Source organism: Echiichthys vipera (genome assembly GCF_963691815.1).
Source record: "Echiichthys vipera genome assembly, chromosome: 19".
Classification (NCBI taxonomy): Eukaryota; Metazoa; Chordata; class Actinopteri; order Perciformes; family Trachinidae; genus Echiichthys; species Echiichthys vipera.
Genome location: NC_139844.1, coordinates 23,713,891 through 23,736,249, shown reverse-complemented (window position 1 = coordinate 23,736,249; position 22,359 = coordinate 23,713,891). Strand labels below are relative to the sequence as shown.

Here is a 22,359-nt window from a genome sequence, read left to right as displayed (position 1 = left end):
ATTTTGCACATGTATTGTGTGTTTAACTGTATTTGTTTTGCCTTTTCACGTCATGTTCAGGGGACGACAGATGAAAACGGTGTAATCACGTGTTTTATGAAGTTGCTCCGTCCTCTTTTAAATAAACTAATGTATAAATACATATTTACATCAAGACCAACAAAACATGTGTTAAAGTTGTTGAAATAACGGACAAAAAACGGGACATAATCTAACTACAAATGTGCTGATTTGAAGTAAACGTTGGGTCTAAACAGGTGGAAATGAATCTTTTTAACATGAAACAGTGAAAGTCTTCATGTTCAGGTGAGAATGAAGCCACTTACTTTAGTTTACCCATGAGTAAATCATCATTTATTTAACTGTTATATTAGTAAATCATCATTTATTCAACTGTTGTATTAATAAATCATTAATTTAATCATCATTTATTTAACTGTTATATTGGTATATTGTATTCTTAACACTTCCGTAAGTATTTAATACCAAAAACCCTGTTTTCTATTTTAGAAAACAGAACTGCAGCACATTTGTTTTTACTTATTTAACTTCCACAGAAGCAGAAATCCAAACTTTACGCCATAAAGGAAAATCCCTGAGCCTCATTTTCTCCCACGCTAATAAAGAAACGAGTCGGAGCCTTCGTTAAAAAAGGTTCATTTAATGTGAGAGTGCTGAGTCAGCGAGATTTCAGACGACACAGTAACCAAGAGATCCACAAACTACACACAACAATAAAACCCGTGTGTGTCCGTGTGCGTCCCACAGGGAGGATCCAGACACCAGACGTGACGCCGCCTTCTCTTCTTCAGGGAGTCCAAACACAAAAACATGCTAAATGCTTTTCCATAAAAAGATCATGTACAGATTTTACAGCGAGCTCCAAAACCACGCCATCGTTTTTACCCGCACGCGTAAAAAAACAAGTCTTTTTACAACACCACCGTGGGCCGCATGTCCTGCAGCTGCTTCAGGGCCCGGGCGGCGACGCCTGCAAAGGCCCGGTCCAGAACGATCCTGACCTTACTCAGCGACTTCAGGTTCTGACGGTTCCTGAACCTGACGCAGGTGTCTTTGGTGCTGGGGCCGGAGCTTTTCCTCCACGTCTGGGGTGCGTCCACCTTCTTCGTGAAGGGCCGTTCGCATTTATTTGACTGTTCGAGGAATTTTAAGAAAGACATTTCAAATCCCATGGGTTTGAACGAGGCCAGCGGCGCGTTCTGCTCAGTCAGGTCCTGCATCACCGCGGGGCAGGACGAGTCCGACTCGTCGTCCCGGGTGTAAACTACGGGCGTCTTGGTCGTACGGGGAATTTTCTTGCGTTTGGCCATTTTCCCGATCAGTTTTCGTGGGCGTCCGCGTTTGCGCTTGAGCACCACGGAGCCGTCGGAGCTTTCCCCCGTTGATATTTTGTTGTCGAACAACGCAGAAGGGGACCCTGCCGCGGTCCTTTTGCGTAACACCGGCTTCGAACAGTCCCCTCCTTCCAGGCCGGTGTCCGGCGTCAGCTCGTTGTCGGACAGGTCGGAGGTGTTGTCCGACTTGGAATCGTCGCTCCTGATGGGGCGGCACTTCTGCCTGGGGACCTTTTTGCAGAATATGAAGTGGCTCCTTTGCTGTTCCAGGTACTTCTCGGACAGTCCGTGTCCCACGTAGTGTTTTAAAATGCTCCGCTCTGACTTCATGACCGAGTCGCAGCCTTTGATCATGCAGGGGTACTGGAGAGGGAAGTTCTTGGTGCACATGGACGACGCCTCCACTTTAGATTTCAAGGAGGGTTTCCCGTATTTAGTCCAGTGATTCTTCTTTGCGTTGACTCTTTTGGTGTCACTTCCTCTTTGTAGGATCTTTTTGTTGCTCTCGATGTTTTCCTTCCCGTTGCTCGTCTTGGTGATTTGGAAATGTAACGTCTTTGCGCTCGGTTTGATCCCGTCCTCTTTGATCTGTTGGTTCTTGAGTTTGGGCTGGCACAGGTCCTGGTGCTTCTTCATGACGTGTCTGAGCAGGTTGGACTTTGTAGCGTACGAAAGGTCACAGCCTTCAATTTCACACTTGAACGTGCCGTTTAACGGTTCGGGTTTGGCTAACTTAATATCTTTATGCTGTTCTTTGACGTGCCCTACGTACTTCCAGAAAGCAGTAAAGGACGCGGTGCAGCCCTGGTGGCTACAGGAGAACTTGCCGAGCTTGATGCCGGACAAGAGATTGGCGACCTTATCGAGACTGAACTCATGCAGCTGCAGGTAATGCTGGAAAAGATTGGGAACTTCCTGGAAAACTCGCGAGCAGTCTTTGACTTGACACCAGAACTCAGACATTTGGGGAACCTCTGCCTCCGGCTCCTCCTCGTCGTGGTCCATTATTTCATCGGGTCCCTCACTCTGGTCCTGGTCTTTGTTCACCTCTAACGCGGACAGAGCAGACTGGTGAACGGCCCTGTAGTGAAGGATCAGATTGTGCTGGATGGTGAAGGCCGCCACACAACCTTGATGAACGCAGCAGTAAGGTCTGTAAGGACTCATGGCACCACCCGAGTGGGGCTTCTTCTCTTTAGCCTTCTTGGTGACGTCAATGCTCGGTTTAACTACGACATGACTGCTGATGGATTGTTTGCCAACAGCTGGAGACCCGTTAGCTTGAGTCCCGTTAGCTTGAGGCGTGGCACCCAGAGCCTGGGCGAAAGGAGCGGACACTTGCCCACTTGTGTGTTGAGTGGGCGCCTTTGGAAACTTCCTTTGCGCTCCATGTGACCACTGTTGTGCTGCCGTTCCTGCGTGGACTGAGTGAAAGGTGGATGTGGAGCTATGGGCCTGTACTTGTGGACTCGTGGCTTGGTTGTGCCTGGGAGCCGATTGCAAGGGGTGAATGACTGTCGAGCGACTGTCATCCTTAAGTGTCGGATTGGTAATGTCTATGTTTGTAAGTGACACAAACGCCTGGGATGCGTAATCGCATTTTACTGCATCGGGGAGTGAATACCGAGGTTTTCCCTTCTCCGCCGATGAGTGAGCAGCTGCTGTGGTTTGAGCTGCTGAAGAAAGACACGACCTAATGGCGGCGGCGGCAGCAGCGTTGGCCTCTCTGCGCTTCAGATCCAGATTTGCGATTTCGTCGGCTGATAATTTGTGGATAGACTGGTAGTGAGCGCGGAGGTTTGAGTTACGGGTGAATCTCTTACTACATTTTTGACACTTGAAAGGAGCATATTGGCCGTACCTCTTTTTAACCACATTCACCATTTCAATGGTGTAGTTGTGAGTTTTGGAGAGGTGCTTCCAGAGCGCTTCAGCCGACATGGAGCTAAACGTGCAGTTCTCGTTCTCACAGGCAAACGGCTTGACAAAGTTTTTCGTAGGCTTTGTCTGGATATTCGGTCTATTGCTCTTTTGTTCCACGGGAGTTGATGTCTGATCCGATTTTTCTCTGACCAAGTCAAGCCTTTCAAATGCTCTTTGAATTTCTGCCATCCACTGTTGCTGGCTGGCAGATAACAGAGAGGGCTCGAGTTCTGACTCGTTTGCCAGGAGGCCTGTGGGGCTCAGGACCTCTGGCTGGAGGGTGGAGGCTTCTCTGAAACAAGTGAAGCTCTGCGTGTTCAGTAGTTGCTCCATTTCACCAGAGGTTCCTGGGAGGACTGTCGAGTTTTCCTGAATGCCTTGTCCTTGATTAGCTGAGTCACTCTTTGCATCAAAGGGCATTTGATGAATTCCATAATTATTGGACGGACTACCCATTGGGCCAAAGGGTATGGGACTCTTTGAATTTGCATTAGGCTCAGTAACGCCTGAATGGCATAAGGTGTTTCTACGTTGAAAGTCGCCAGCCAAAATCTGCTCCCGCAGTCTCCTTTTAATATCTTGCTCAGTCGTCTTCCTCTGCGTCTCACTCTGGTTGCCACTTGTTGTTGGCGGACTAAGCTGACTATCGGGTAAGAGTGTTTGCGTCACTGGGTTTACGTCTTGTGTCTGAATAGCCGTCTCAGAATGATACCCTTCACTGTGGTTTGTGGGCACACTCCTGGGAACAGCAGGGGAAGGGTTTTCTGTGAGAATTTGAGAAAGAAGGGGGTCAGGGAATTCACCTCCAGCGAATGCATCAACACTAGGCTGAGGATAATGAGCTGCACTGTACGAGTTATCCTCTTGCTTCGCCTGGACATTTTCCGTATGCTGTATGACCGAGCTCCCTGGGAAGCGCTCACCGGCTAAATAGCGAACACACGGGTTTTGGAACGATGGTTGGGGAGCAGGTGTGTGCACAAAAAGATCGGACAGGTTGGATTCAGTCATGATTTGTTTAAGAATGTCATCACTTGACTCACCGTTCCCATACACTGGTAAATTATCTTGTGAATAATTGGGGGTGGGATTATCTTTCGTGGCTGCTGAACCGTTTACTGATCGATGAGGCTTTTCCTGATAAACAGCAGAGGGATTATAAGACCGCTGAGGCTGAGCCGTGCCGACCATTTGCTCTGAATTGAGGAGGTCGAGAAATGACGCCGGCAGGTCTGTGTTCAGCTCAGACTCTTCAAACGGTTTGCAGTTTACACGTTTGGACAAATGGCCTCCGAGGGATTTGGGACTATCAAATTGTCTGAAACACCTGCAACAAACAAACTTCCCGTCCCTGAGAATAGCCGGCCACTTGGTCCTTCGGTTTCTCGAGGTCCGCTTTTGAATTTCAGGACTGTTTTCATGGATGACCGGGACGTTTTGAGGTTGGTTGTTATTGTGTTTCTGGCCTTCGCTGTCTGAGGAGGAATAATTCGACTGCACGTGCCTTTGCATTGATTTAGATTTTTGTGCTAACTGGGTACCGGAGGCTAAACTGCTTTGCATCTGTGATGTAAATGGCGGAGAAAGGTCTTTGACTTGTTGAGACCCTTCCTTAACACTATCCCTATACAAAGGCAAAACTGACTGGGGTCCTTTTTCCATAAGTGGTAACTGCAAGGGCTCTGCTGGTCTTTTCATTGTTGAGCCCATCATCGAGCACGATGGGGCACTGAGCAGAGCAGCACTGGGAGAATCGGCTTGTGGCTTCACTTGCATCTTAGATGGATAGACATGGGAAGAACCATAGTTTTTAATTTGCTCAATCCCAGGGGTTGAGTGCCAATTTCGACTACCTGAAGCTTGGGACTGCGTAGTTATTGGACTTGTAGCGCTTCCTAGCTGAGAGAGAACTATGGGATTTAAAACGTTCTCCATCAGGAGTGAAGCGCTCTGCTTGTGGGCAGATGAGGGGTGGGGATGTAGGGTAGTGGAGTTTGAGCTTGCACCCATATTAACATAAGGAGGGGATTGGATAATGTTCTGCCTCTGAACTCCACAAACAGGTGCTCTGTTGCCTTGCTGGTTCTGAACTGAGGCGACAGAACTGAGGTGTCCGACAGAAGACGCGTTTGGTGCCGGAGCGTACGTTATCCTAATTTTAGTCCGAGCGACTTTCCATTGATCATAAAACTCTGGGTGGACTGTTTTCATGTGCTTGGCGACACTTCTGTAGGAGCAGTAGTGCCTTGTACAGGTTTCAAATGCACAGTGAAAGCGCTCTCTCTGTCCCGGAGGGGGGCCTGTGCTCGTCGAGGAGGTCACAGAGTTCTCTGGTCTGTTCCCCGTTAGTGGCTGAGGGGTTACTGTGGGAGGAAGTGGTTGGGACATTGCTGGCTCTATGGAGTTCATGGGCGGCATTGATGGTAACATACTCCTACTACACATCGGACCTTGCTGCCCTGGCAACGGCACGTTCCACTCAGAGTTGTAACTCTTGGATCCAGTATTTACATTACTGGGGAACATTTGTGGCCGGCCTTCATGGACGTCTGTATTACAGCTTTGTGACACCGCACCTAAATTAGCTTCAAATGGAGGTATTGGTTGATTATGTTGGGGTCTAATCATATTATCACAAGGATGGCCACTTAACCCATGTCTGTGTCCATGAGGATCTGGTAAATGGGAATTCACAGGCTGAATCACAGAACTGTTCAAACTCTGTGTGTGACCGGGGGCTGAGAAGAGTGAAGCCTGGGATTCGTCGACTCTGTATTGTCCTAAAGTTTCCACAGGTGCCTGTGAAGATTTCAGCAAACTCTCCATGGACACTGGCAGCCTCCCAGTGTTTGAACTGACAGCGCTCTCAGTGTTCCAGCTCTCTTGGGGATTCTCTTGTTTAAGTGGAGCGGGATTGGAGAGCATTTGTTGGATGAGTGACGGGCCGGGCTGCGTATTATGCGAGATCTTTTCAGAAGATGGGCGTTCCTCTTTCTGAGCAGCGTGCCCTCCCTGGTGCAAGTCCAGCTGCGATTGTGAATGGAATACCTTTCCGCAATCTACAACGTGACAAGTGAAAGTTTTATAATGCTGCGCCTCGTGGTCGTAGAGTTTAAAGGCCTCATTAAAGATCTTTCCACAATTTGGAAACATGCACCTAGCCTTAAAAGCACAGTGTGTCTTCCTGTGTATAAGAAGCTCAGTGTTGGACAGGAAACTCGCCTTGCAGTTCAACTGTATACAGATGTAAGGCTTTACGCCACAGTGGACCTGTAGATGATCATTGAGGTGGGTGACGTTGACAAAGTGGCGGCGGCAGTACTGGCAAACGACCTTTTTGCTCTGCATTTCAAGGAACGTCTTCGCTTCCTCGTTGTCCCCGTGAGCTTTAACGTGTGCGACCAGATTTCGAAAAAATTTGAAGCTCCTTCTGCATTTTCCGACAGGACACACGTTGTCCATGCTGCTCTCCGTGTCACACCGAGCCACTCTGACCTGGACCTTTTGACTCGTGCCCCCATTCTGCCCTAAGGAATCCCCATTTTCATTAAGTTCGTTTTCCGTCTTGGCCTTTAACGCTGCTATAACAGGGGCGGCTGTTTTGGGGTCAGTCAGTTTCTTGTTTGTTTTCATGGCGGTCAGCCGTTCCTTGCAAGACTGTTTCACATGTGACGTTACGTGGGGAATCAACGTGTCTTTGGAGGTGAAGGTTTGAGCGCATATCGGGCAGCTGTACACCCCCCCGCTCAGATGCGTGTGTGCGTGGCGAACGATCCTGTGGCCCAGAAACTCTTTGTCGCACAGCACGCAGTACTGCATGTACGCCTGCCAGTTTCTGAACCTGGCAGATATGAAACCTTTCTCCCTCAGTTTCTTCATTTCTCGGTTTTTCTGTTTCCTGTCCGTTATATCTTTGAGTTCATACGTGCCGCTGACTATGTGGTCCGGGACATTGTTGTACCCCTCCTGACCGAGGAAGTCTTCCTCTTCCTCGGGGCTCTCGGTGTCATTCAACGAATCAATGGATGACACTATTGAAGCTTCTTCCCCCATTAGTGCTAGACAATGGCGCTTAAGTGTTTTCCAGTCCCAGAACTCCGGGTCAAAGGGCCACTGGGTTTTAAACACCAGCAGGAGCTCACAGCGTAGAGAATTGGGAACGGGCATATTCTCCTCCTCAACCTTTTGATCCGGTTCATTGTAAAGAGTCTCCACAGCGTAGTAGGAATCCACTGTGGGCTCCAGGAGGAACTCCGTCAGCTGGCAGGCTCTCTTCACTTCCAGGTCAGTGGGAAGCAAGCAGGAAATGGTTTTACACACAGTGGCCTTTGTGTTTCCATCATTTAATTCCAACTGCAGAGCCCGGATGCACATTTCGATGCACACTGGAAGTCCAACGCTGTCGATCTATGAAACAGAGGGAGCAGATTTAAGACTGTGACACACGGAGCAGCCGGGCTTCCACAGATAAAGTCAATGCATTTGAACAAAAGATAAACACTTAAACATAAACATCTACCAGTCAATAACAAAATGAATCATTACTAAACTGTATGCATTGTACAAACCCACACATGTTACTTTTGAGGACATTAAAGGAGAATGTTTTCAGTATCAAGAACTCGCACCCTATAGACCATGGGTGTCAAAGTCAAGGCCCGTGGGCCAGATCTGGACCGCGAATGAATGATCTTGGCCCCCAGGATGATATTTGATTAGTATTAGAACCGGCCCGCACGCCACAGCCGCCTGCTGGTGTTTGTCACGCACCAAAACTACATTACCCACAATGCAACAGTGGCCCGCAAACTCACCGCAGCGCCGCAAGTGGGTTTCATTATTCATCAGCATTCAGGGCAGATGTCAACCCTTAAACTGATAATAAAAAGACCACTTTACACTTTGATAACATGATCAGCTGACTGTTCTCTCACCTCTGATTGGATGACCTTGATGAGGAACAGGAGGTGGAACACGCTTTTGGAGAGTAAGGACATCTGACGGCATCTGTCGAGGAAGGCCTGCTCCGATGGCTCCAGGCGCTTCAGCAGTTTGCTCCAGAACAGCGTGAGTTCCCTGTGCGGAGGAAAGGGACTTCAATGATTCACTGCACAGTTATCGTCTTTAACGTCATAATATCCAGAGACGTTTATGGGTTTTCACAGTAGGCGTTCCCCAGGACAGACTCCAGACTCTTACCAGTTGTTTTCAGTTTTTTATAAGCAGAAAGAAATGATTCACTCAGAACCGTCCACTCCTGCACATGCACCGTACATCATCAATAAATATGTATTGATTGATTTAAGCTCCTGCTGACCACGAGCCTCTCAATACTGAACCATCTAACAACAAAACACCAAACCAGCGCCTAAAATGTTCACGCCACAGTTTAATAATGACCTGAAAATCTGTTTACAGAGAAACAATAAATAAATTACGGGGGAGAGGGGTGATAGTTCGAGAAAAAAGTCAGATTTAAGAGATTAAAGTAGCAAATCTACGATAAAAACTTATTTATGAGATTAAAGTAGCAAATCTACAAGAAAAACTCAGATTTATGAGATTAAAGTAGCAAATCTACAAGAAAAACTCAGATTTATGAGATTAAAATAGCAAATCTTCAAGAAAAACTCGGATTTATGAGATTAAAATAGCAAATCTACAAGAAAAACTCGGATTTATGAGATTAAAATAGCAAATCTACAAGAAAAACTCGGATTTATGAGATTAAAATAGCAAATCTACAAGAAAAACTCAGATTTATGAGATTAAAATAGCAAATCTACAAGAAAAACTCGGATTTATGAGATTAAAATAGCAAATCTACAAGAAAAACTCAGATTTATGAGATTAAAATAGCAAATCTACGAGAAAAACTCGGATATATGAGATTAAAATAGCAAATCTACAAGAAAAACTCAGACTTATGAGATTAAAGTAGCAAATCTACGAGAAAAACTCAGATTTATGAGATTAAAAGTGGCAAATCTTCAAGAAAAACTCAGATTTATGAGATTAAAAGTAGCAAATCTACGAGAAAAACTCAGATTTATGAGATTAAAATAGCAAATCTACAAGAAAAACTCGGATTTATGAGATTAAAATAGCAAATCTACGAGAAAAACTCGGATTTATAAGATTAAAATAGCAAATCTACAAGAAAAACTCAGATTTATGAGATTAAAGTAGCAAATCTACGAGAAAAACTCGGATTTATAAGATTAAAATAGCAAATCTTCAAGAAAAACTCGGATTTATGAGATTAAAATAGCAAATCTACAAGAAAAACTCGGATTTATGAGATTAAAATAGCAAATCTACAAGAAAAACTCGGATTTATGAGATTAAAATAGCAAATCTACAAGAAAAACTCAGATTTATGAGATTAAAATAGCAAATCTACAAGAAAAACTCAGATTTATGAGATTAAAATAGCAAATCTACAAGAAAAACTCAGATTTATGAGATTAAAATAGCAAATCTACGAGAAAAACTCGGATTTATGAGATTAAAATAGCAAATCTACAAGAAAAACTCAGACTTATGAGATTAAAGTAGCAAATCTACGAGAAAAACTCAGATTTATGAGATTAAAAGTGGCAAATCTTCAAGAAAAACTCAGATTTATGAGATTAAAAGTAGCAAATCTACGAGAAAAACTCAGATTTATGAGATTAAAATAGCAAATCTACAAGAAAAACTCGGATTTATGAGATTAAAATAGCAAATCTACGAGAAAAACTCGGATTTATAAGATTAAAATAGCAAATCTACAAGAAAAACTCAGATTTATGAGATTAAAGTAGCAAATCTACGAGAAAAACTCAGATTTATGAGATTAAAAGTGGCAAATCTTCAAGAAAAACTCAGATTTATGAGATTAAAATAGCAAATCTACGAGAAAAACTCAGATTTATGAGATTAAAAGTAGCAAATCTACGAGAAAAACTCAGATTTATGAGATTAAAGTAGCAAATCTTCAAGAAAAACTCAGATTTATGAGATTAAAATAGCAAATCTAAAAGGAAAAGTCGCAGATTTCCGAGATTCAAAGCTGAAAAATGGTGTGTTGTTTAACACTCCCTGTTGAACTACATTACTTCAGACGCTGCTGTTTGCCGTGCAGGCTCCCGTGTTTGCAGCAAACTCTGAGAAATACTGTGTTTGGAAGTTCAGAAAGAATCAAGGACGCTACGAGGTCCGATGACGACATGTTTAATACTGGCGGTGAATGAGAGACTGCACTGTGGCGCTACTTTTCCCCTGGACCCCCCCCCCCCCCCCTGACAAGGTCCAAGCTCTTATCACATTATACCTGAAATGCTACAAACAACGCTAACAACTTCTAACTATTAAATCAGTTGATTCAAGTTTACTTGGATAGCGTTTCTTTGATTTCTTACCAGGAACAGTGAGCGTCTCCTCGGAGGAGCTGTCGGGTCAGGAAGGCTGAACATAAGCTGAACGCCGCGCGCTCATCTCCGTCGGACTCCAGGTTGCAGATCATTTCTAACGCGTCGCTGCAATCCTCCTTTGACAGCTGCACAAACAGAAACAGCCATGAACACACACACACACACACACACACACACACACACACACACACACACACACACACACACACACACACACACACACACACACACACACACACACACACACACACACACACACACACACACACACACACACACACACACACACACACACACACACACACACACACACACACACACACACACACACACACACACACACACACACACACACACACACACACACACACACACACACACACACACACACACACACACACACACACACTGATGCCTCTACTGACGCAACGATTTGTTAGAAAACTCCAGTTTGGAGTCTGAAATCTCGTTTGGTCGTTCCATATGTGGTGCACTATTTAATAAACACTATATAAGGAACAGTGAGTGAATGAAGGAGTGATTTCTAACGCAGCTTGTGTCTGAGGTTTTCCACGTACGCTCATGGAAAGTCCCAGAACAGAAAACACAAAATAGTTCCAGCAAGGGCTACCTAGTAAAGTGACCAGTGAGCTTGTCTTTTTAAAGAAACACCCATCAACATCCCATCAGAAATACTTTAATAATCCCACATCCCAATCATAAATATTTCTTAAGTAATAGGATGCACCATTAAAACCTCCAGTGTGGACGGGTGTAGAGCGCCATCTTGTGGATGAAAAACGTACTGTTTGCACCGTCAGCTGTGAGACCTTCTGTAGATCGCTGTGTGCCCTTCCTAATCTCGTCCAGTCAATGAAATGTACCACAGGTGGACTCTGACTAAGGCGTAGAAACGTCTCAAAGATGATCGTGAGAGACGGTGTCAAGTGTCATAAGAGGGTCTGAATATTTGTTTCAATGTGATATTTCAGTTTTTCCTTTTTAATAAATGTGCAAACATTTCTAAAATCCTGCTTTGGCCTTGTTCATTATGGGGTACTGACTGACCATGATGAGTTTAAATGACTAAGGGCGTGATCACACTGTCCTCCCGGACCACGACCCGGACTTTAGGGTTCTTGTCCCCCCTCCCTCTCCCCCCCACGCCCCAGCCCCGTTTGTACTCACACTACCTGGGCCTCGGAGAATGCTTCTTGCTGTCCATACGCCATCACGGTAACACGTCACACGCATTGATCGCGTGTGTGTGGCTTTGTTTACAAATCTTTCCGTAGACCTCAGAGTTTTTGTGCATCTTGTCGACTGTTTTTGAATCTTTTCATCGACCAAATCTGCAGTAAACACTCCACCTCCGCACCACACCAACGTGAACCTTTCGCCGCCATTGTTGTTGTTGTTAAATGTCCGCGCATGGTCCGTCCTTCTATTTACATGTCCGAACAGGCGGACATAACGCTACTGCCGTAGGGCTCGTGCTCATGCTCGCACACGTGCGCACGCTCGTGCTCGTACATGTGCAAACGGCTCCGCTAAAGCCCACCTCTTTCAAGCGGGCCGTGGCGGCCCAGCTGGCCCCAGTTGAGCGCAGAGCGGGTGCGCTCACACTACTTAAAGGTACTAGACTTTAGCTGAAAAAACGGTTTTGGCCGTGGCCAAAAGGATAGTGTGATCACGCTCTAACATGAGGCACTGAATGCACTGCAGGTGATCTACAAATGCAAGTCCATGAACTGTTCATCTGCACGCACCTCGTTCATCAGCTGGTCCTGTTCTGAGGTAGCACAGAGGCAGACGAGGTACATCTGCTTGAAAGGTCCCTTCCCTTGGAAGGCAGGACACTCGGAGCACGCCTTTGCGAGCAGCGCAGCCTTCCCCAGCTGCTCCTCCTTCATCAGCTGCTTCACCCTGAGCTCCGACAGCACCGGCCCCTCCTGCACCAGGAACTCCTCCACTGAAACCACAGGCAACGTTACAGTGGCGTTTCATTGGTGACACCAGATTTCAGAGCAGCTTTTTTTTAAATGGTGAAACAAAAACAGAGGATATGAATGAGCGTGTGATTTTAGCAGCAGTGCAAAAACATAAAAACTGTGTTTGCACTGCAGCGAAGCACCTGAATGTTCTTTCGTTAGCAGCCAGTCGGTGTTTAATTAGACACTTTAATGGATGGGTTCGTATTAAAGGTCGATCCTCACATGAAAAATGAACCAACCGTCACACGTTCATGAACCCACTTATTAAAAATCACCAGACAGAAGCATCACAGTTCTACAGCAATAATCAGCCACGATGCAAACTCAGTTTAAATCAGTGTTTCACACAATGAGCTGCTCTCAGCATCAGAACCTGTCTTTAAATCATTAATAATTAATGTTCTCCAACAGAACCAGAATAAAGTTCAATCACAAATCCCAGAATAAAGAAAGAATGTCAGTTTGTTTCATTCTGTTTTAGTTGTTTTTTGTTCTCAAACTAAAAAATAAAGGATCTCTGATCCGTTAGGAGTGGACACTGAAGCAAAATGACTGAAAACAGAAGCAAAATGACAAGAAACAGAAGCAAAATGACTGAAAACAGAAGCAAAATGACTGAAAACAGAAGCAAAATGACAAGAAACTGAAGCAAAATGACTGAAAACAGATGCAAAATGACTGAAAACAGAAGCAAAATGACTGAAAACAGAAGCAAAATGACAAGAAACTGAAGCAAAATGACTGAAAACAGAAGCAAAATGACAAGAAACAGAAGCAAAATGACTGAAAACAGAAGCAAAATGACAAGAAACTGAAGCAAAATGACAAGAAACAGAAGCAAAATGACTGAAAACAGAAGCAAAATGACTGAAAACAGAAGCAAAATGACTGAAAACAGAAGCAAAATGACTGAAAACAGAAGCAAAATGACTGAAAACAGAAGCAAAATGACAAGAAACTGAAGCAAAATGACTGAAAACAGAAGCAAAATGACTGAAAACAGAAGCAAAATGACTGAAAACAGAAGCAAAATGACAAGAAACTGAAGCAAAATGACAAGAAACAGAAGCAAAATGACTGAAAACAGAAGCAAAATGACTGAAAACAGAAGCAAAATGACAAGAAACTGAAGCAAAATGACAAGAAACAGAAGCAAAATGACAAGAAACAGAAGCAAAATGACAAGAAACAGAAGCAAAATGACAAGAAACAGAAGCAAAATGACTGAAAACAGAAGCAAAATGACAAGAAACTGAAGCAAAATGACTGAAAACAGAAGCAAAATGACTGAAAACAGAAGCAAAATGACTGAAAACAGAAGCAAAATGACTGAAAACAGAAGCAAAATGACAAGAAACAGAAGCAAAATGACAAGAAACTTAAGCTGTAGACTAGCTGTAAAATCCAAACGATGCCCAACCCTTTTATGACCTCATAAATCCACGTCAAAGCCCCGCCCACCTTCCTCCCAAGCAGAGGTCTGATCAGCCAGAAGAACTGAAAACAGACATTTTAGCGTATATACAAACACCTGTGGGTGTTCAGGGGCTTCAAACGTGTGACCTCTCATTGCCAACAAAGGTGAGATCACAAAGTACAGAGTTGAACTTTTGTTATTGACCAAATACTTATTTTCCACCATAGCTTACAAATAACTTCTTTAAAAATTCCTAAAGTGTGATTTCCAGGATGTTCTCACAGCTGAAGTGTGTTTTAGGTCAGAGAGTTTTGCCCCACTCTACATTTGCATAGAGAAAGCACATTTGTTGTTGATAAGAGTGTTAAAAACTTGAAAATAGGCACATTTAGTACAGATTTATTGGCATTAACTTGGACAATCATGCCACTAAACATTTGAACTGATTAAAAATAAACACCGTCAGAGTTCTTAAGAATGTGACGGCTGATAAAGATGGAAACTCTCACAAAAACAAACCTAACTATGGCTCCCTCCCTCCCTTGGTGTTCAGTGACACTCCTGGGATCAGAAAACTGTCCCACAGAGCTGTAGAGGACCTCACCTTGTTCCTTCTGCAGGGTCTCGTTTGACAGGAGGCCTTTCAGGACCCCGGTGGCCCAAACATCCTCGTACTGGCCCAGAGCAGAGAGCAGGTCCAGCTGAGTGATTCCATTCTCCTGCAGCGCGCGGGCGGCAAACTGTGCACAACAGGGAAACCCCAGGACTTAGAGACAGGTTGGTTACTGCGTATTTATGAGCTGAGGTCGATTTAGTGCGTTTTTGTGGCGGGACGAATAAAAACGATACTGTGACATATCGGCGTTATATCTCTTGCGACACATTAGCAATACACTGGCGCCGAATATCCATATTTTATTACAACATGCAGGTGTTCTGCATCAACGATTCCCCCGTAACCATTTCGACGGTCACTGTTTAACGTCTCCTGTGGGGGAGATTATCAAACGAATGAAGGTAAAGTGGAATTAAACTACGCTGAAGAAGACGGAGGGACGGACAGCGACAAACTAATGAGGGAGGCACCGCGATTTTGGGACAAATACTATGAAGTCTGCGAGGTAAAACAGTGACACGTCAAACATGCACAGCCACCTCGCTCGCCATCATCCCGAGCTCGTCTTGGAGGAGAAAACGGCTAACGTTAGCACACCTGGAAGTCAGTCTACACCTCAGTTAGTCTTTAAAGTACAGCTTCCTATAGCGAGTATCAAGTCCATTGCTGTGTTCAGTGACAAGGACGTTCAACCGCAGAGGGTCGTGGAAAACCAAGGTTTTCACAGAACGCTAACGACACCGAGCTCAGGAATACCAAGCCGGGGATAATTCACTGATGAAACTGTTCCAGAGACGAGAGCAAAGGTGGAGTCGACGCACTTCAAACTGCTGGATGAGCTGCACTCACCTGCGATGGCTGGACTCTGAGGGTCACCCGGTCCTATTTGACCATCGCTGCTCACTTTACTGACAACAACTAGGAGCTGCAAGGCTAAGCTCAGGTGAGGCACGAGGGTCATACTGGCCCCCGCGTGTTACAGAAGGCTACAGAGAGGTCAGGGTGTGTTAAAGGGGCACTATGCATCTGTGGTACACTGTTTTATGTGTGATTGGCCAGTTTGTAATGCAGATTCCTGCTCATTTTCTTCTTCAGTTACACAAATATCACGACGTATCGTAGATTAAAGTTTCCTGCTACACATCAGTTACCGCAGATATCGTGTATAATGATGTTACGGTTAACGCGGGACTAATATCGTCACAGTATCGCAGCGTGTGTGTTACTTGCGCTCATTTCCGCAGCTTCACCTGCACAGACGACTTGAACTCGGTCCATAAGCCGTCTGGAACGTCCGTCTTTAGAGAGAGCAAGAGCTCCACAAAACTCCTGCAAAACAAAAACAGGACATTGATCTCCGCCTGCACTTAAAGCAACTCTTACCTTTCTGTCATGTTCACACTTTTCTTTTGTAATCTTAAAATGCTCCGACTAAGCTCACGGCACACAAACGTAACAGAAATCCACCAAATTTCAGTTCTCGTATTTCTGATTAAAGTCAGACCAATCATTAAACCCGTCCAGATAAAATGATTCGCCGAGCTTCCTGCCTGTCCTCCGTCGCTCTGTTTCACTTGCGCTGCTCATGCTGCGTTCAAGCGCCATGGGAAGTCCGACGTTTTGGACTTCCAACGACGCAAAGTGAACTGGAATGTCTGTCAAAGTGGAACCTGCTGCTAAAGAATTGGGGGTGGGTCCATCTCCCTCAAATTTGATAGTAGGACGTTCCACTTTGACAGACATTCAACTGCACTTTTGCTCGTTGCCGTGGCGCTGGAACGCAGCATTTCTCCCTCACCGCACGTGTGGAAGAGCGTCAGAGCTGAGGCAGGTTAGAAGAGGGTGGGACTTTGGAGGGACGCACTGAGACGTGCAGGAAAGGTAAGAAATGCTTTAAAACACGAGTGTTGAAACCGGAAACTTGCATTGATGAGATGTTTTATCTGCAGTTTATCACAACATTAAATAAAAGGTACTTACAGTGAGAGTCTCTCAACCACGAGAGGAACGTTTCCACATTGCATTGAGAGGTATGGAGAGGCCTGCGCGTAACTCAGCAACGCCACTATGTACACTTCCACCAGCGCCAACGGCTCTTCCTCTATCCTCCAGCGGCCCGCGTACTCCAGCAGGGTCTGAAGAGGGAACAACAGTCTTTCACTTACTGCAGAAGAGATCCAGCTTTGTTCACACGGGGAAGTTTGACAGTAAAAGGCAAGGTTGGGTGATTAACACAACTTTAAATACCCACAGTTGTTCTAGTGCAGCGGTCTGAGACCTTTACAGCGTACTCACACTGTCCTTCTGGCCGGGGCCAAAACCGTTTTTTCAGCTAAAGCCTAGTACCTTTAAGCAGTGTGAGTGCACCCGCTCCGCGCACAACTGCGGCCAGAGGGTCGTCCACGGCCCGCTTGAAAGAGGTGCGCTTTAGCGGAGCTGTTTGCACATGTACGAGCATGAGCGTGCGCACGTGTGCGAGCACGAGCACGAGCACGTGTACGAGCACGAGCCCTACGGCAGTAGCGTTATGTCCGCCTGTTCGGACATGTAAATAGAAGGAGGGACCATGCGCGGACATTTAACAACAACAACAATGGCGGTGAAAGGTTCACGTTGGTGTGATGCGGAGGTGGAGTGTTTACTGCAGATTTGGTCGATGAAAAGATTCAAAAACAGTCGACAAGACGCACAAAAACTCAGAGGTCTGTGGAAAGATTTGTAAACAAAGCCACACACACGCGATCAATGCGTGTGACGTGTTACGGCGTGATGGCGTATGGACAGCAAGAAGAATGGGCCGGCCCAGGCAGTGTGAGTACAAACGAGGCTGGGGCGCGGGGGGAGAGGGAGGGGGGACAAGTACCCTAAAGTCCGGGTCGCGGTACGGAAGGACAGTGTGAGTACGCTCTTACTGTCAAAAGAGACATTTTTTCCCCTCTTCACAGAGTAAAATTTGTCTGGAGCCGCAAAAATAAAGAAAACTGTTGACATTTCGTTCCTATCATGATTATTATTACCTGTTATAAAAAATTGTTGTGCGCTAATTTCTCACCACACATCAAGCACACAGGTAAGTCATCAATGTTGGCAGTGAAGGCAAATTGATCTCTCCACACAACTCTATTCTCCTCAGATAAGTGTTTTTGGGGGGATTCATCCACCGCTAGCATCCTGACAGAAACTCCAGATTAGCAGGAAAGGTGCTGAGCGACAGCCGTAGCATGTGACGCATATTTAAGGGCGCCCTCCCACTGTGCCTCCGTCCCGTGCCCCGTGCTTTAGGGTACTTGTCCCCCCCCTCCAGGCCCGTTTGTACTCACACTACCTGGGCCTCGGAGAATGCTTCTTGCTGCCTATACGTCATCACGCCGTAACACGTCACACGCATTGATGACGTCATGGCGATGCGTGGCTTTGTTTCCAGATCTTTCCGTAGACCTCGGAGTTTTTGTGCGTCTTGTCGACTGTTTTTGAATCTTTTCATCGACCAAATCTGCAGTAAACACTCCACCTCCGCATCACACCAACGGTAACCTTTCACCATTGTTTGAAATGTCCGCGCATGGTCCCTCCTTCTTTTTTCTACGTCCCAACAGGCGCACAGGAAATGACCTCAGAACCGCCGTAGGCCCCGTGCTCGTACACGTGCGCACGCTCGTGCTCATGCATGTGCAAACGTGCTTTACTAAAGCCCACCTCTCCCAAACGGGCCGAGGACAGCAAGCGTGCCGCTCCTAGACGTGGTACGGTTGCACTCACACTGGTCAAAGGAACCAGACTTTAGCCGTGACACGTGCTGGGGCACGGGACGGAGGCACAGTGGGAGTGAACCCTTTGTTTCACATAATATTTTTAAATCACCTTGAACTCCAGGAGAACAGGTGTTCCCTTTGAAAGATTGTCTACTGTGCAAAAAACACATCATTTATTTCCATGTTATTTTTTGGCAAAGCTGCAGGAGCCACTGAAAAGGGACCGAAGAGCCGCATGAGGCCCAGGAGCCGCGGGTTAAAGACCCCTGAAAATAACTACCAACTAAACTACTGATTACTTCTTCAAAAAAGTAACTTGTTATTGTGATAAGCAGCTTTTTAAACCCACCGTTGCTGAAACAGAGCAGCTAATATCCGTAACGAAAATAAGTTTGCGGACTGCCGCGCACCAAGCCCCCGCGTGAGGAGAGAGATGTGAGCGGAAATGACAGTAAAGACTCTGAGGAGCAACATGTGACCGTCTGATTAATTACAGGCATTATTTTTTTTAAAGAATTCTGTTATTATCAACATTTTAAGATGCCTAAAAATATATAGGCAAACGTCTCCCCAAAGAAAGAACATCTGAGTTATCAAACATCCAGGTCCAGCTCTTAAACTCCGTCTGTGCTGTGAACGTTTGTGCAGTATAAATATATAAATATATATAATTTATATAGATTTACGCTGCCTTTGTGTGACACAGAGCTGTTTTTTAAAAGATGAATTACAAATGCAACTGCGTTAAAGTATGCAGACATGATGAGAGAGGTCCCCACACCGGTTCAATACTCGCGCTGAGCATCGGTCGATACCGAGGACAGACACAGACACCAGGGTGTTAAAACCAAATATATAAAGATCTTCCTGCGCCTGCATGACTGTGATCGGATCATCACTGTGGAAAGGCCTGACTCAGGTTAAACTCTTTGTAAACTGAATGAATGCAGCAAATGGAAGCCATTGATTTTTAAATAGAACAGTTTAACAGCAACTTAACTCAATAAATATAGGAATAATTATTAACAAAGAATTATTAAACTGATTCATTAAAGATTAAGAAGAACCGTGTCAGAGCTAACGGAGCTAACAGGTAAATAAATACGTGGTACGGGATCGGTGCCTGGACTCCAGTCCTCGTCGATCCCGTGGATTCTGCAGCTTCAGACGCATTTCTGATCCTGGTTTCAGAATAAGAACAACTCTACACATGATGACCAGGGTTCCTACATCTTTACAAAGTCTCATTTGAGCATTTTTCAAGTATTTCAAGGTTAATTTTCCTGCTTTTCCAGCCACTTACAGCTGTGTAAACTACATATGTGTATACAGCACATGCAGCATATTCAGTTTACTTATTATTGCACTTGTTCATCACATTCAATTTAATGTTATTGTCTTTGCCAGGTTGATCAGACCCAACCCAGTAGCTCCAGGAGACCCGAGTCTGTTTGAGTTAACCCGGCTCTCTCCAGGTGACTTTGGTTCCTCCTTGACTCCTCTCAAACATCTGGATTTGCTCCACAGCAAAGTGGCTTCAGGAGCTCGAGCCATTCATGTTTCATCGCTGTGACGTAGCTGAGAAGTGACTGTTGTGATCCAACAACAATGGCGTCTCTCATGGAGGAAGCAGGCGCCAACACGTACGCTGCTGTTTCCACGTGTTTCTCTGTAAAGAACCAGAGAACGTCTCTGAACGCGTTTGGTGAAAACATGTCGGCCGTTGTGTTCGGCTTCTCCCTGCGTCGCTCTCATCAGCGTCACCGCTTGGTTTCCATGGGAACGGCTGAAGTAGAGTCAATAAAGATGACGGACGAGTGGTTTGTCCAATCATATGCAAGGATTTGTGATCAGGCCCCGCCTCCTGAAATCACTTTGAAGCAGGAGGAACCAAACTCATCTGCAGAGAGCCGGGTTAACCTACAGTAGCTGCACCCAACAACAGACAGCCAGCAACGCCCAACGCTATTGGCTGCTACCACGGAAACACAACAGGACAGGAAGTCATCGTCAAACCCGTCAAACATTTAAAATATTCATTCAGACTAAATTAAACTATTTTATTCTGTTCCCCTCATAATAAAAAATATAGGTTTTAATAAAGATTCTGCACATTCAACCTTTACGGTTACACACATTTATGCTCAGATGACATTTCCCCATCACTACACGGTGTCTGCAGCTGTGCAACAGTGGATATGTGTCCTTTCACCAAATCTGCTCAAATCAAGAAGGACTTGAATCGCAGACTCACTTTGCACCAAACAGTGGTGGTTTGCACAGATCTGAGAGCAGCTGAACTGTGCAGATGCTTCACTGGTGAGCGCCGTGCAGGACTCAGGGGACCCTGGGTGTCATTTATGCTCTGTACTGTCACAGGAGGACACTTTGATGGACACAGGTTTGATTCCTCTACATAAAGCACGCCCCGTCGGGCACGTACACACACAATCCACGGCGTTTAAACCCCACAAACCCTCGGTAACGTTGCATTTTAACGGAAGGGAACGGTTAGCTTAAAAATGAGGAGCTGCGGCTGTTGTTGTTGTTGTTGACAGATAATGTGTGACACGGACGTTACAACGAAGCATAAGCAACTTGTTTGGCTAACCCAGGAGCTAACGACAGCACCACAACGGCAACATTAGCCAAAACATCCGAGGCTAAAATCTGACGGTGGCTAACAGCAGAAACACCCGTTTATGTTCATATCTGGGGCAGTTAACGCGAGTTCCCCGGGCTAAACACGGACACACACCGGTAATAGTCTGGAACCGGGCTGTGCCAGATATTAATATTAAATATAATAATAAAAAATACACAAAAACACGACTCCTGGAGGCACAGCAGAGAGTTAGCTTATGCTAGCAGCTGTCTGCGTTAGCCGTGTCATCTTCTGCTCTCTCGTCTCTTTAAAGTTTAAACCGTGAACGTGACGTTACTCCGCCGCCGTTAACGCTCCATTTAACGGGAGGAACCCCAGCCTGACCCCGGATGATCCCGGAGGAGACCCGTACCGGGGGTGCTGTCTTTCTAGTGGGTGCTAGCTGGCCATCTTGTGGGCTAACGGTGAATCTGTAACTCACCCCGCAGAAGTCCTGGCAGAACTCGGAGGACGCCTGAACCGGAGAGTCCCCGTTTCCCTTCATCACCGCGTCCCGCAGCTCCTCCAGACGCTGTCTGAGCTCCCCAATGGTGTCACGGGTAACGCTCCCGTTCCCGTTCTCAGGACTACGGTCCTGCTCGGCCTCCTCGTCCGCCATCTTCACACCCAGATCCAGCGCGTAGCTCCACGGGCGGTTCTTCTTCTACGGCGTCTTTAGGGGCGGCGGCACCAGCGCGTTCAGGGCGCTGCCGCCGCCCGCAGGTCGGAGGGAGAGCGGCGCGTTCAGTCACAGGCTCTTTGGTGTCACAGTGCAAAGATGTTCAAGTGTCATCCAGATGCTGCGAATTACAGCAACACATGGGTAAAATATATATATATATAGATGTACACACTTTATTAGGCACACCTGTCCACCTGCTCATTAACAAACATTACTAATGAGCCGATCTAAGGGCGGCTGTGGCTGCGTGTGGTGTGTGAATGGTCAGATTAAAAGGTCTGTAGATGTCCACTGCATCAGTGTGAATGTCTGTGTGAACGGGTGAATGTGACAAACACTGTGAACGCGCTTTGAGTAGTCAGAAGACCAGAAAGGCGCTTTATAAGTACAAGTCCATTTACCATTTACCACGTGGCAGCAGCTCAGTGCATTCAGGCATGTAGACGTGGTGAAGAGGATGTGCTGAGTGTGTGTGTGTGTGCGTGTGTGTAGACATGGTGAAGAGGATGTGCTGTGTGTGTAGACATGGTGAAGAGGATGTGCTGTGTGTGTGTGTGTATG

At 45.8% G+C, this 22,359-nt stretch overlaps 1 protein-coding gene across 1 annotated transcript; it reads right to left on the bottom strand.

The window, feature by feature from the left end:
* Positions 1-670: 670 nt before the first annotated feature.
* znf292b (zinc finger protein 292b) lies at positions 671-21,735 on the bottom strand (the record flags this gene model as incomplete). The annotated part of the gene is made up of 8 exons (XM_083934219.1): positions 671-7,685; positions 8,213-8,354; positions 10,682-10,818; positions 12,463-12,665; positions 14,709-14,844; positions 15,971-16,049; positions 16,701-16,855; positions 21,559-21,735. 8 exons carry the CDS (start codon positions 21,733-21,735, stop codon positions 933-935), a joined length of 7,782 nt encoding a protein of 2,593 aa, XP_083790345.1. The 3' UTR covers positions 671-932.
* Between the last annotated feature and the right edge of the window lie 624 nt (positions 21,736-22,359).